The 13463-nt window shown below is 31.4% G+C and overlaps 1 protein-coding gene across 1 annotated transcript in view; it reads right to left on the reverse strand.

The window, feature by feature from the left end:
* Positions 1-13463, reverse strand: part of SYCP1 (synaptonemal complex protein 1) — a 137636-nt gene that overhangs the window by 46152 nt on the left and 78021 nt on the right. The window contains exons 19-24 of the mRNA XM_032301571.1: positions 12881-12998; positions 11977-12047; positions 9281-9362; positions 3955-4017; positions 3730-3792; positions 131-247 (exon numbers count right to left, since the gene is read on the reverse strand). Coding sequence (XP_032157462.1) covers positions 131-247; positions 3730-3792; positions 3955-4017; positions 9281-9362; positions 11977-12047; positions 12881-12998 — 514 coding nt within the window. The remainder of the gene's footprint in view (positions 1-130; positions 248-3729; positions 3793-3954; positions 4018-9280; positions 9363-11976; positions 12048-12880; positions 12999-13463) is intronic.

Consider the following 13463-nt stretch of genomic DNA (forward strand, 5'->3'; position numbering starts at 1 on the left):
TTTTAACTGTCACATATAAACTTATTAAATCTTTTAAAAATCATAACTTCAGAATTGCTTTTCTCTTAAAATGCTAATAAACAAATAGTTTTAATAAAACAAATTTTCAAACATATTTAGTTTTTCCTACCTCTTCTAAAAGATTTTCTTCTGATATCTTTTTGTCCTCAATTTTTTTTTGATAGCTGTCAGTCATTTCCTTAAATTTCTCTTTGGCACCTTCTAGTTCTAATTCTAATTTACTGACCTTTGAGTAAAGAAAATAGCATTAACATTAATAAATGTGCACTACTTGAAAATATTCTTTTTTTTTTTTACTTGAAAATATTCTATATTCACTTTGTGGTTTTGTGACTCTTAAAACATTACTTATTCATTGAAATTATGGCTGAATCATTTTCCTTACAGTTTTCATAGGGTGAGATGTGATTTTTCACAAAACCCCTAAAATACATATTTAGTCTGACAAGTAATATTTTTAAAGTAGCCATATTTTCATTTATGATCTATTATCTCAGCAATATTTAAATTATTTGTTCTGAGGTTCAGGTTTTGTTACAGTGACTATTCCATTTGGATAGAACACCCATGTGATTCAAAGTAAAAGCATGTTCTGGGCGCCTGGGTGGCTCAGTGGTTTAAGTCTCTGCCTTCGGTCAGGTCATGATTTCAGGGTCTTGGGATTGAGCCCCACATCAGGCTCTCTGCTCAGCAGGGAGCCTGCTTCCCCCTCTCTCTGTCTACTTGAGATCTCTGTCAAATAATAAAATAAAATCTTTTTTTAAAAAAAGCATAGTCTTTTTTAAAAACAGCTTTGTTGAGGTATAATGGATTTACACACAAAAAACTATGCATATTTAATGTTCACAATTTGATTAGTTTAGACATATGCATACACCATGAAACCATGACAATTAATATACATAATGTATCACCTCCAAAAGTTTCCTTCTAGCCCTTTGTTTTCTACCATAAAAACAATTTAACATAGGATCTATCCTCTTCACAAGTTTATAAGTTCACAATATAATATTGTTAACTACAGGTACTGTGCTATACAGCAGACATCTAGAACTAATTTATCTTACTTAACTGGAAACGTTATACAACGTTTCCCCTCCATTTCCCCCTGCCTTTTACCTATTTTAATCTCCATTCTAATCTCTGCTTCGTTTAATCCTTGCTCTTCTTTATAGCTCTACTGAATAATTATATATATTTTTTTAACTATTTTTATTGTTTTACGTTACTCACCATACAGTAAATCATTCGTTTTTGATATACTGTTCCATGATTGTTTGTGTACAACACCCAATGCTCCATGCAATCCATGCCCTCCTTAACACACATCACTGGGTTCAACCACGCCCCACCCTCCTCCCTTCTAAAACCCTCCATTTGTTTCCTGGAGTCTATAGTCTCTCATGGTTCATTTCCCCTTCTGATTCCCCCCCTTCATTTTTCCCTTCCTTCTTGTAATGTCCTCCATGCCATTCCTAATATTCCACAAATAAATGAAACCGTATGATAATTTAGACTTTCTGTGTTTGACTTATTTCACTCAGCATAATCTCCTCCAGTCCCATCCATGTTGTTGCAAAAGTTGGGTATTCATCCTTTCTGATGGCTGAGTAATATTCCATTGTATATATGGACCACACCTTCTTTATACATTCGTCTGTTGAAGGACATCTTGGTTCTTTCCACAGTTTGGCTATTGTGGACATTGCTGGTATGAAACTGGGGTGCATATGGCCTTTCTTTTTACTACACCTGCTTCACTACACCTGTTCACTTACCTGTATCTGGTAAATACCCAGTAGTGCAATCATAGAGTCAAAGGGTAGCTCCATTTTTAATTTTTTGAGGAATCTCCACAGTTTTCCAGAGTGGATGCACCACCTTGCATTCCCACCAACTGTGTAAGAAGGTTCCCCTTTCTTCACATCCTCACTAACATTTGTTGTTTCCTGTCTTGTCAATTTTTGCCACTTTGACTGGTGTAAGGTGGTACCTCAATGTGGTTTTGATTTGAATCTCTCTGATGGCTAATGATGATGAACATTTTTTCATGTGTCTTTTAGACATTTTTATGTCTTCTTTGGAGAAGTGTCTGTTCATGTCTTCTGCCCATTTTTGATGTGCCCATTTTTGATATTTTTTGAGTGTTGAGTTTGAGGAGTCTTTATAGATCTTGGATATGAGCCCTTGATCTGCAGTGTCATTTCCAAATATCTTCTCCCATTCCGTGGGTTGCCTCTTTGTTTTTGACTATTTCCTTTGCCATGCAGAATCTTCTGATCTTGATGAAGTCCCAAAAGTTCATTTTCGCTTTTGTTTCCTTTGCCTTTGGAGACATGTTTTGAAAGAAGTTGCTGTGGCCAATGTCAAAGAGGTTATTGCCTATGTTCTCCTCTAGGCTTTTGATGGATTCCTGCCTCACACTGAGGTTTTTCATTCATTTGAGTTTATCTTTGTGTATGGTATAAGGGAATGGTCGAGTTTCATTTTTCTCTATATAGCTGTCTAATTTCCCCAGCACCATTTATTGAAGAGACTGTCTTTTTTCCATTAGATATTTTTCCCTGCTTTGACCATAGAGTTGTAGGTCCATATCTGAGCTCTCTATTCTGTTCCATTGGTCTATGTATCTGTTTTTGTGCCAGTACCATGCTGTCTTGGTGATCACAGCTTTAGAATATAACTTGAAATCAGGCAATGTGAGGCCCCCAGCTTTGTTTTTCAACATTTCCTTGGCATTTCTAGCTAAACTCAGGGGACTGGTTGAAATGGAGTCCCCCACTTCTTCGCCATCTTGGGAATCTCTCTGATGCTTTTTTAAAGTTTCTATTTCTTCACTGAGATTCTCCATTTATTCATTATAAACATACCCTCCTTTTCATCTTTGAATATACTAATAAAAACTACATAAATGCTCTTATCTCCTAATTCCAACATCTGGTTTACCTTAGAGTGATTTCCTATTGACTTATTTTTCATACTACTAATGGTTATCTGTGTCATCTTCATTTTAGGGCTACCACAACTAATGCTGCTATGAATATTTTGTGTATTTCTCTTGATTCTACCTATAGTAGGCTGAATTACAGGATATATGTTAGTTACTTTTCTGTATGATTCCAGAAGTTTGAGAATTCTTTTCATTTTTAATGCAATGTTTATATATTTTTAATCTCAAATAGTATTAAAGGAAGGTATAAGATTTTTGTTTTCCTAGAAAATGAACATCCTTCAAATACTGGAACTACTGTTTTCCATTCAAGACTCAAAAACTATTTGAGTACTTACTTTCAGTTGCTATTCAAGGACTTAGGAATATGATAATAAACAAATTAGGGCTCTTGACATCATGAGCTGACATTCCTTAACTTTAATTTTTTTCTGTAAAATCAATGTAGCAGGATAACCATATATAGACCTTCTATAATATGTAGATTCCAAGGCTCTACTCCAAACCTACTCAATCTCAAATTTGAAAGTATGGGTAAGGAATATGAATATACACATATACCACACATATTCATATATTTAAGCTGCTTAGATTGCTCTGATACAGCTAAGTCACAGACAAGCATTCTATTAAAAAGAATGATTCCTACAATCTCAAAAAAAATTTTGAAAATAACTGCTACAATATAAGAGTATGAAATTCCTAAGTTTTCATCTACTTACTAGTATTTTAGAAACAAAAATAAATATTCCAAATACCTTTATCTCATAAATATTCAGTTGCTTGCTTTCTGCTGTGCCCCTTTTTTTTAAGGCCTTATTCTGTAAAAAATTAAAGAATTATGCTTAGTAACAACATGATTCCATTTTTGCATTGCCACTGACTTAGACTGAAATTACTAAAGGAAAAGAAAGCATTATTCTCTAAAAATGTAGTGAAAAAATTAGTTTTCTAATAGTTTAATTTGGAGAATCAGTACCTACCTCCTGCTGGAGTTCTTCAATACATTTGCTTTTATTTTCAACTTGTTTCCTTAAATTGTTACACTAAAAAATTATGAGAAATTATGATTATTTTATTCAATATTCCAGTCAAAATAAGTAACTTTAAACTAATAAAAATATTGCATAAAATAACATAAAGGTCACTTCAAAAATTATGTAGTTTAGTAATTCCATTAGTGTCTAAAATTATGGGATCAAGTAAATTTTAATAAAGATTTTTCTCAATAGAAATTTGAAATTCTCCACATTTCTTAACCTACTTAAAGAACACATGAATTCAATTACTTTAAGGAAAATGTGCCTTTTGCTCAATCCTATATAGAAGGCTTAATTGTATTATGAATTAGATTTTGAAAAGCTATAGCCAGAGGTAAGATTAACTGTAATTTGCCTTCATCTTTACTCATTATTCCTCATTTCTCATTTCTGAGTCTCTTTTACTTTTATATTTGGGGAAGGGGAATAATGTGATACTCTATCTCCTCATAACTGCATTCTAACTCCTCTTATAGAAATACCATCTAACACTTTTTTACATCACACTTTGGAAGACTATTTCACCTCAGTACACATGCATGATTGGACTAAGAGGCATTAGGCTAAGAAATAACTGGACTACCGTAAAAGCAGAACAGATTCCTAAAACAATACAGATAATGTAAGTTGTACAAATTTCCAAAGTAGAAAAAAATTCTAATGGAAAAAAAAATTTAATCTTTCAGCACAAAATACTCTATTAAATATTTTTACTGCAAAACCCATGTGTAGTCATAATCAGCTATTATTCTAAAACTGAGTAATACATGGCACAGCTGCTTAATAATCTTATTTTTAATATGCCCAACCCCTAAAGTCTATTTCAGAAAACTCAAGAAAACAAAGGAAGAAAAGCTACAGAAAAATGAGAGACATTTTGGTGATTTTCATGCCAATTTTACTGGTATAAATACATTAGTACGTGCTATTATTTGTATATACAGCTTTAACTTTTTTTAAAAAATCAAGGATTTCCAATTCTGGCCAAAATGCCACCTGTATATTCTGAACAACCTTCCTGATAAAAAATAATTTAAAAGGAAATGGCTACAAAATGAGGAACCCGCTTACTTGAAATTATAACTTTAAAGTAATAATAGCAAGTTTGGGGTAGCACCAAAGCCAGTTATGGACATCTGCTGAAACTACCTAGTGTAAGGGAGATAGAAGATAAAACTTAGAGCTCACTAAAGGTAAGGAATTCAATAAGACAACCCTGCATAAAGTCACAAACTCAAAAGACTACCTATTCAATGAAAATATTTTTAAAAAATAAATCTGACACACAGAAGGGTCACAATAAAACTTGTCTGTCTTGATGCTAGCACTGAGTGAAAGTTCTCAAAATCTTCCCTGAGAATTTGTAGCCATGAGGTAGCCTTATATGAGTTTATAGCCTAAATTCATGCTATCTCTATGATTTGGAAAAACCTAAAATGGAGAATTTAATTTAAAATGGTTCCTGGTGAACAGTGATCCCAAGACAATCTTTTTGGGAAGATACAAACTCCAACACAAGCCTCAAAGAATTCCCATAGATAAAACTCCAAAGAATTATAACAACAACAACAACAACAAAAAAAACCAAAATAACAAAGAATTGAGACTCAATGAGTAAACATCAACAGAAAGAACAAAAAGCAGAATCAGACCTGAAAGGACTTCAGACACTGGTATTCCTATAAAGCCATCTTTATAACTGGCATTACTACAATCCAAAAATAAGTGTATACCTTACTAAAATAATGATACCAAAACTATCAACTTTGAATGTAATTTGACTGCCCATCTCACTCTCCCTTCTTTAAAATAACTTGTCACACCTTTTAAATTTAAACAATCTCCAAATTTAGGGCTAATGAAGGTAAATATATTTGGTAGAATGTCCAAAATTCTTGAAAAGGATTTAAACTACCATAGTTTTGTGGTTTTTTCCCCCAATCACAGTTCATTTCTAAGTAAAACAATTCACATGCATAGAAACAAGGAATTTTACTCACAAGAATTCTAGGAAGAAGAAAATGGCATTATCAGAGGTCAGAACTTCAGAGAGTGAACTAAACTTTTCCAGAGGACTACTTACTATAGGTAAGAAGGTCAAGTTTAGGATAAATATGTGGAGACAAGAGAAGTGAATTGTGATGGACAGCCAGACAGTAAAAACACTTCACAACTTCACATAAAGGGAGCAGAAAATTTTCTGTAGCTCCTTGGATTATATGAATGAGAAATATGTCTAACAATAATCTTTAAAAGCATCTTGCCACTCTAAAGATTCTGCCAACAAATGCAGCTGCTGAGAATGTAAAATTTGGGGAAAGGAAGAGATAACTAAAGAGGAATTTCATGAAACTTTTGCTCTTTGAAGCACTGTACAAAGCTCCTAAACCCAGAGCTTCTTCAAAGAAACCTGCAGTAAAAATCCAAAATTATTCCTTAAAGTCTTCAAAGAGATTTGATATCTCTTTGTACAGGACAGTGTAAAGACTGGTCTTAAAGAACGTAGTCATACTTTTGCTACAAAGTCTCTTTTCTCAAAAATGCTTTTTGCAATTTGATAATACCTTGTTTTCTAAGATCTTCATTTGTTTTTCTTTTTTTAAAACTTCACATTCAATGTTGCGTGCCTAAAAAACATTATTTGCCATCATATTTAAAATGTTAACAGAATTTCTATTTTCTTCTGAGTATCTTTCAGAAATAGAATTATAAAACTTCGTCTTATATTTCTATTAAATATACATACTTCCAGTTTATTTCTGTATCCTTTTTTAAAAAAGAAATTGTCTTTTAATGCTTTTATGTTAATGCTTATCACTTTTAATTTTAGCCCAATATTATTTTGTGATTTTTATCAACTTTCTCAGTCTACCTTGAATTTTTTAAAGTTGTCAAATGTCTATAATCTTCTTGTCTTTAACAAACACTTGTTAATCTGAACCTCAGAACAACCCAATGATAAAGTCAGGTATTATTATCTCCATTTTAGGGATGAGAAAATAAGCTCAGAGAAAGCAAGTATGAAATAATATAAATGTCTGAACTAAGATAGTGGGTTGCAGGGGGAAAGGTATAATGAATGTCAGGTAAATTTCTGAGACTTACTTGCAAACTGGATTCTTTCTAGGAAACTGTTTCAGTAAGTAAATTGAAATCCAACCACGGAAAAAGATTAAATGTGCCAACTTGTCTTGCATTTTGAGCTTTTTTCCTAACTCATCACTAATATCTTGTACATTGGTAAAATACATTTAAATTCTTGATAAATGATTTTTACTTTAAACACCAAATTCATGTTTTTTCCCCATCACAAAATGATTGGTGTCTTGAAGCAGCCTCTGATGCAAATCTTAAAGTAGTAAATTACATAGCAAATCTTCAGGAGATTAAATTCTTTTTATAAATATGAAACTGAAAGGAAAAATACCTTTTTGATAGGAAAAAATTGTGGTATAGTTTAAAGAATGCCAGAAAGCCAGCACTACTACTTCTTAGTTATGTAGCCTTTCAAACTTTTTTACCTTTTGGAGGCCCAATTTCTTAATTCATAAAATGAGGACAAAAATAACTTGCAGTTAACTAAGAGAACATATACAAAGAACTAGAATGCTCCTGATACACTGTAAGCCCTTAAAAATACTAGCTCATCTCGTCCTTAGAATCTTAGTTGTAAGATAGTCTTACAGCTTTCTAAAAATAAATATGACACTCCTCATGTCAAAACTCTTCAATAATGTCAAATTCCTAAATATAGTTTATGGGGCCTTAAATAATATGCCCTTATATCTCCCAACGTTCATTTCTCCTATCCTTCATCTCCCTGTGCTTATCTCTACCTTCAGCTTTCCCTACTCCCTCCACTATTACTACTATTTTAAACTCCACCTTTCAGTCAAGATGAACTTTCCATGGTTTTTTAAATATGACATTCTCCAGGTACCTGGCTGGCTCAGTTGTTAAGCATCTGCCTTTGGCTCAGGTCATGGTCCCAGTGTCCTGGGATGGAGTCCCACATCGGGCTCCCTGCTTGGCGGGAAGCCTGCTTCTCCCTCTCCCACTCCTCCAGCTTGTGTTCCCTCTCTCACTGGGTCCCTCTCTGACAAATAAATAAATAAAATCTTTAAAAAATAAAAATTAAAAATGAACAAATATGACACTCTCTCATACTCTGTATGCAGTGTGTGTGTGCTTATAATTTATAATATTCCCTGATATATTTGAGTCCATCCCTCTGCCTTCCAGTAATTTCTATTAATCTTAGGTTTCAAAGTAAATGTCACTTCTTCCAGGAAGGTATCCTGACTCAACTTTTGATTAGATGCTCCTTGTATAGGCTCCAGGAGGAGCTACTTTGGTCTGGCCACCATTCTTTCCTGAGAAGACTCTGTTAGTGTAAATCCCATAGTAATCCTGTTAAATCCATGTAGTTTGATGGAAGCTGATCTGTCTCCAGGAATAGACAGGTACACAGCTCAGGCTTCACCAAATTACTCTATCTCTTAACCACAATGACTAACTTAGGAATAAGTAAGTAAAATTAAACTAGAGCAAAGTCCTCTCCAAGATGTTTTTTGGAGCTTTCAAGACACTAAAAAGCTTTCCAACTAATTCCAGTGCCTTTCACATCTTTTCCATTCCATTCTTAGAAATTAAAATGTGACTTCCCTAGTAATAATTTAAAAAAAAAAAAAAACACCTTAACTGAATCATACAGTATCCACCAGAAAAAATGAAGTCTAAACTGGGCACTGAGAACAGTGCCTGCACGGGTAGATAGCTAATAATACGTGTGAGTGAATGAAAAAACACAGTCAAGGCCTTCACAATCTAGCTTCATCTATTTTGGCAAATCTTTTCCCCCCATGTATACTATATACTATAATCATGTCACATACTTTGTACCATTTCACTTTTGTGACATTCTTTCCTAAAAACTTTCTTATCTCAACTTGTTGAAAACATATCCACCAAAGCACAACACAAACTTATCAATTTATCAGTATGTTCTTTACTACTAAAATATGAATGCTTTTAGCCTAAAAATGTATATAATCATTAAATATTAAGCATTTATGAAAGAAATTTGTAATTATGCCACCATTTCTTCTACATATAAACCATATAAGCAAAATAAACTAACGTTGCCTATTGCTTTAAGGTCAACTGCATACAATAGTCCCTATATCGATAGCATACTTTATTTTTTTTTAGACATGTGGTGTTGATTTTATGATTTGAAATTGGTATACAATTTATTAATATAACATACATTTTCTTCACTCTTGTCCAATTTACATTTAACTTCATCTCCTTTCTGTTTTAATTCTTCTCTCACAGATTCCAGTTCATTTCTTAAAGGAAATGGAAGAATGACATTATAAAAAAAAAATGTAGTATTTTTGTTTTATTGATTTTCTGGGATTTCTTAAAATGGTTGATTATTATATTTTTTGTTGGTTTAAATTATTTTGTTTAGTAATTTTTCATGTATTATTGTCAACAGGCATACTTCCCCTCCTACACTTAATTACCTTATACATTAATGTATAATTATATACATAATATAATGTATAATTACCTTATACATTATACATTTAATTTGAAACTAATTATCTAGATCCTTTAATCCATTAAAAAAGAAATACTTATTTCTTATTTAACTCAAGATTTCACTTTACTCTTTTCTTTAAGAAGTCATAAATTAGTCATCATCTAAAATGTAGTCATAATTTTATACAAATAAATTAGGGACATAAATGCAAGTGATTTTAATGAAGGACTACATGACTGAGATATTTACATAGACAAATATCCTTACATAGAGAGAGGGTATCTCTGGAAACACACACAAGAAACAGTGATACCCCTGTAAGACAAAGAGAAGGTAGTTTCCTTTCCCGTGTTCCCCCTTGTTGCTTTGAATTTTGTGCCATATGCATATATTGTCTTTTCAAAATTTTTTAAATTAAAAATCTGCCTGCTGCACATGAATGCAATGATATTTTTGTCTCAGATACTTGAAGCTATTTCTAATTATAGTCGCTCTGGCTAGCATTAATATGTTGCTGGGTTTAGGCTGTATGCACAGAATACTATTCAATCATATGGAATAATTGGCTTTGTAAAAACTGAATCCACGATATTTACCCTTTAACTGAGTATTAAATTTTTAATTGACATATTCTTACTTTTCCTATATATTTATATTTAGAGTTCTATAAGTCTATATACAAAAAGATATAATCAAAATAATCTGAATTCTCTTAAATAAAAAGCAGCTTTTCCCCAAATTAAGTCTTCACTTTTTATCCTCAAAATGTACAGTGCCTTAGTCACTGAGATCCAACCTAAAAACAACTTCTCAGCTACTTCTCAATGAGAAAATTGAGCAAAAACAACTAAAGAAATCAATATAGAAATACAATAAAAGATGATTTTCCAAACCTATATAGCACTTCATTCACATTATCTCAATCCTAAATGTTAACAAAATATAAAAAAACAAAACTTAATACTTCAGACTATAAGTACAAACAAGAGCCCCCAAATATTTGAAAATCATCTAAATTAGTAATGGATTAAAAGGAAACAAAATACAAAAACATGTTACTTAGAAAATAAACATGAAAACACTATATATAAAAACCCAAGTCATAGATCCATAGTTGTGTTAAGAAGTAAGCTATCTTGAAATGTTTTTATTATTTGAAAAAGAGAAAGAAAAACTGAATATCAATTTGAAAAGAACTAAAGAAAAGATTAATATTCGATTTCAAGCAAATTTCTAAGTAGAAAAGCAATAGGAAAAATTACCCTCCCCAAGAAAGACAATTAGATCTTATACAAAATGAAAAAACTCATGCACAACAAAAAATTACCCAAAGTGAAAGGAAAACAAGTTGGGGGAAATATGTACTGTAAATAAAGCAAGGTAAGGGATTACTATGATTACTATATTTTTTAAAGCTTAAGTAAATCAGTAAGAAAACAATTTAGACCTCAAAATATTAATGGGGAACAGATATAAGCAATGTTAGAAAAAAGAAATTTGAGCAAGTAAGCATAAAAAATTCCAAAGCTTAGCCAAAAAATAAAAATTACAAATCATAAGAACAATGAGTTGTTTTTATCTGTTATATTATCAAATAAATTAATGCTAATTCCCAAAACAATTAAAAGATTTTGGAACCATCATTTTCACACAATAGTGGTTGTACTATATGGTTTACAACCAGTATAACCTATTAAAAACCATTCGGATATCAAAAGTCATTGAAACAATTATTCCAGTAACTCAGTAAATTCTATTCCTTGAAACATATCCTATCAAATTCAAAATAAGAAAAAAATCTGTATGCACCAGGTTGTTAACTATAGTATTGTCGATGATAGTGAAAAATAAGAAAATATAAGTATCTAAAAACAAAAAGGATTAAAATAAATACGGTTATATCCACTTGACTTGAAGTGGATATATTGAAGTGGATATTTAAAAGATGATTTAAAACATGGACAATGCTTAAAAATATTAATTTTTTAAAAATTTCTCTTCTACGAGACCTGGTGATTCACAGACCTGTACCCCTGGGGATAAAAACATATGTGTATAAAAAATAAAAAATTAAAAAAAAAATTTCTCTTCTAGGCTCCATAGCTCTGGGGTTACAGCACTAGTCTTATAAAAATTTCTCTTCTAAATTTTCTTGTATACAATTACTTTCTTAAATATTAAATATAAGAAAGTTCAGGATGCTTTAAAATTAATCTCAAAGTCCAATCTTACTATTTCAACACAAAGAACAAAAGACATTACAATTTAATTTTAAGCAGAACGCTAACATAGTAATTCTAATTTTTTACTTTATACCATACTTAACATTAAGTATTATCTAAATTGACTCTAACAAATTAACAGAAAAGAAGTACTAAAATCTTTTGCCAAAAAAGTCAATTCATTAGTCTTGCCTTAACTGTGTTTCCGTTTCCTCCAGTTTTTCTATTTGTTTCAACATCCTTTCTTCTTGCTTTTTGCTATTCTAAGGAAATAATCAATGTTGTTTATATTATTTTGTTTCAACAAAAATAAAATTAAAACTATTATTTAAAAACCTTTAACCATCAGCATAAAATTTAGTTGTATGTAAAACAAGACAATGGGCTATTTACCTTGCATAGTTTCATACTATTTTTCCAGCCTTATTTTAATTATTACCCTAACAATCTCTACATAGCAGCTAAAAAATAAAACAACAACAACAAAAAAACCTACAAGTTTTACTTGCTGTTTCCCAGTGATAATTTAAGCCTTTTATCCTCTATTCATATTGTTGTGGCTTAAAGGAATGTTTTTCCATTCACTGATATCTACTGATCTCACAGCTGCTCATCTTTTAAGGCCAAAATCAACACTAGACTCCCTCTGAAGCCTGCTCTTTCACGAAGGCAGAAGAGCAATTCTGTCAATTCCAGTAACACTTGGTCCCCAAACAACACATATAATGTAGTATTTTGTTTAAGTTACTTGAGTATTTTTCTATTGAGCCATAAGAACTTAAAGAGGAAGATAGTCTATTCACCATTGTATCCTTCACATTTTTACATGATTACTTAATAAATACTTGTTGAATAAATACTTCATAAAAATCTTGATGCTTAAAATTAGATTAACTATATCAACAGATATAGTCTCTAATATTCTGTTCCCCATTATTCACCACCAAAATCAATATGCATCTTTTTCTTTTGAAACAAAGTATCAGCTCTAACATAATCAGATTTGTGAAGGTGAAAGAATCTTGAAAGGTTATCTATTCTAATACCCTAATTGTACAGGTTAGAAAACTAAGTCACTGGTACTTTATCAACTCACATCAATATCTTCTTGCTGTTTCTTGATTTCTAGGACCATATCACTTGTTTCTTGTGCTAGTTCTTTGTTCTCCAGTGAAAGCCTGTTGCAGCTTGCATTTAGTTCAGTAGTCTTAAGCCTATTTTTTAAAAACATGTCAGACCTAAATATTTACCTATTAAATTATATGATGTGGAATTTAATTCAAGATAATCTTAGGGTAAAGAGAGAAAGGGCTGGGAGTATAATAAGATTGGCCATTAGTTAATTTTTGAAGCTGAGTGATAAGTACATGCTGCTTCATTACATTTTTTCCTCCACTTTGTACATGTTTAAAATTTTCTCTGTTTTATGAGATGTCATATTTTCTTTTACAAGATGTCATATTTTCTTGAATATTCCCTATATAACCCATACTCTATATTTTTCCACAAATTTTGAAGTATATATTATTTTCTTCATATAATTTTTTTCTCTATAGTATACTGTCTCTTAGAAACTGTTCCAAACTTCTGGTGATTTGATTAAAGTAGTCATGAGGCATGAACTATCTTTAATAAAATATTTTCATTAAAATAAATAAAACTTGGTTTAACTTCTGTAC

This window comes from Mustela erminea, chromosome 10 (assembly GCF_009829155.1).
Source record: "Mustela erminea isolate mMusErm1 chromosome 10, mMusErm1.Pri, whole genome shotgun sequence".
Classification (NCBI taxonomy): Eukaryota; Metazoa; Chordata; class Mammalia; order Carnivora; family Mustelidae; genus Mustela; species Mustela erminea.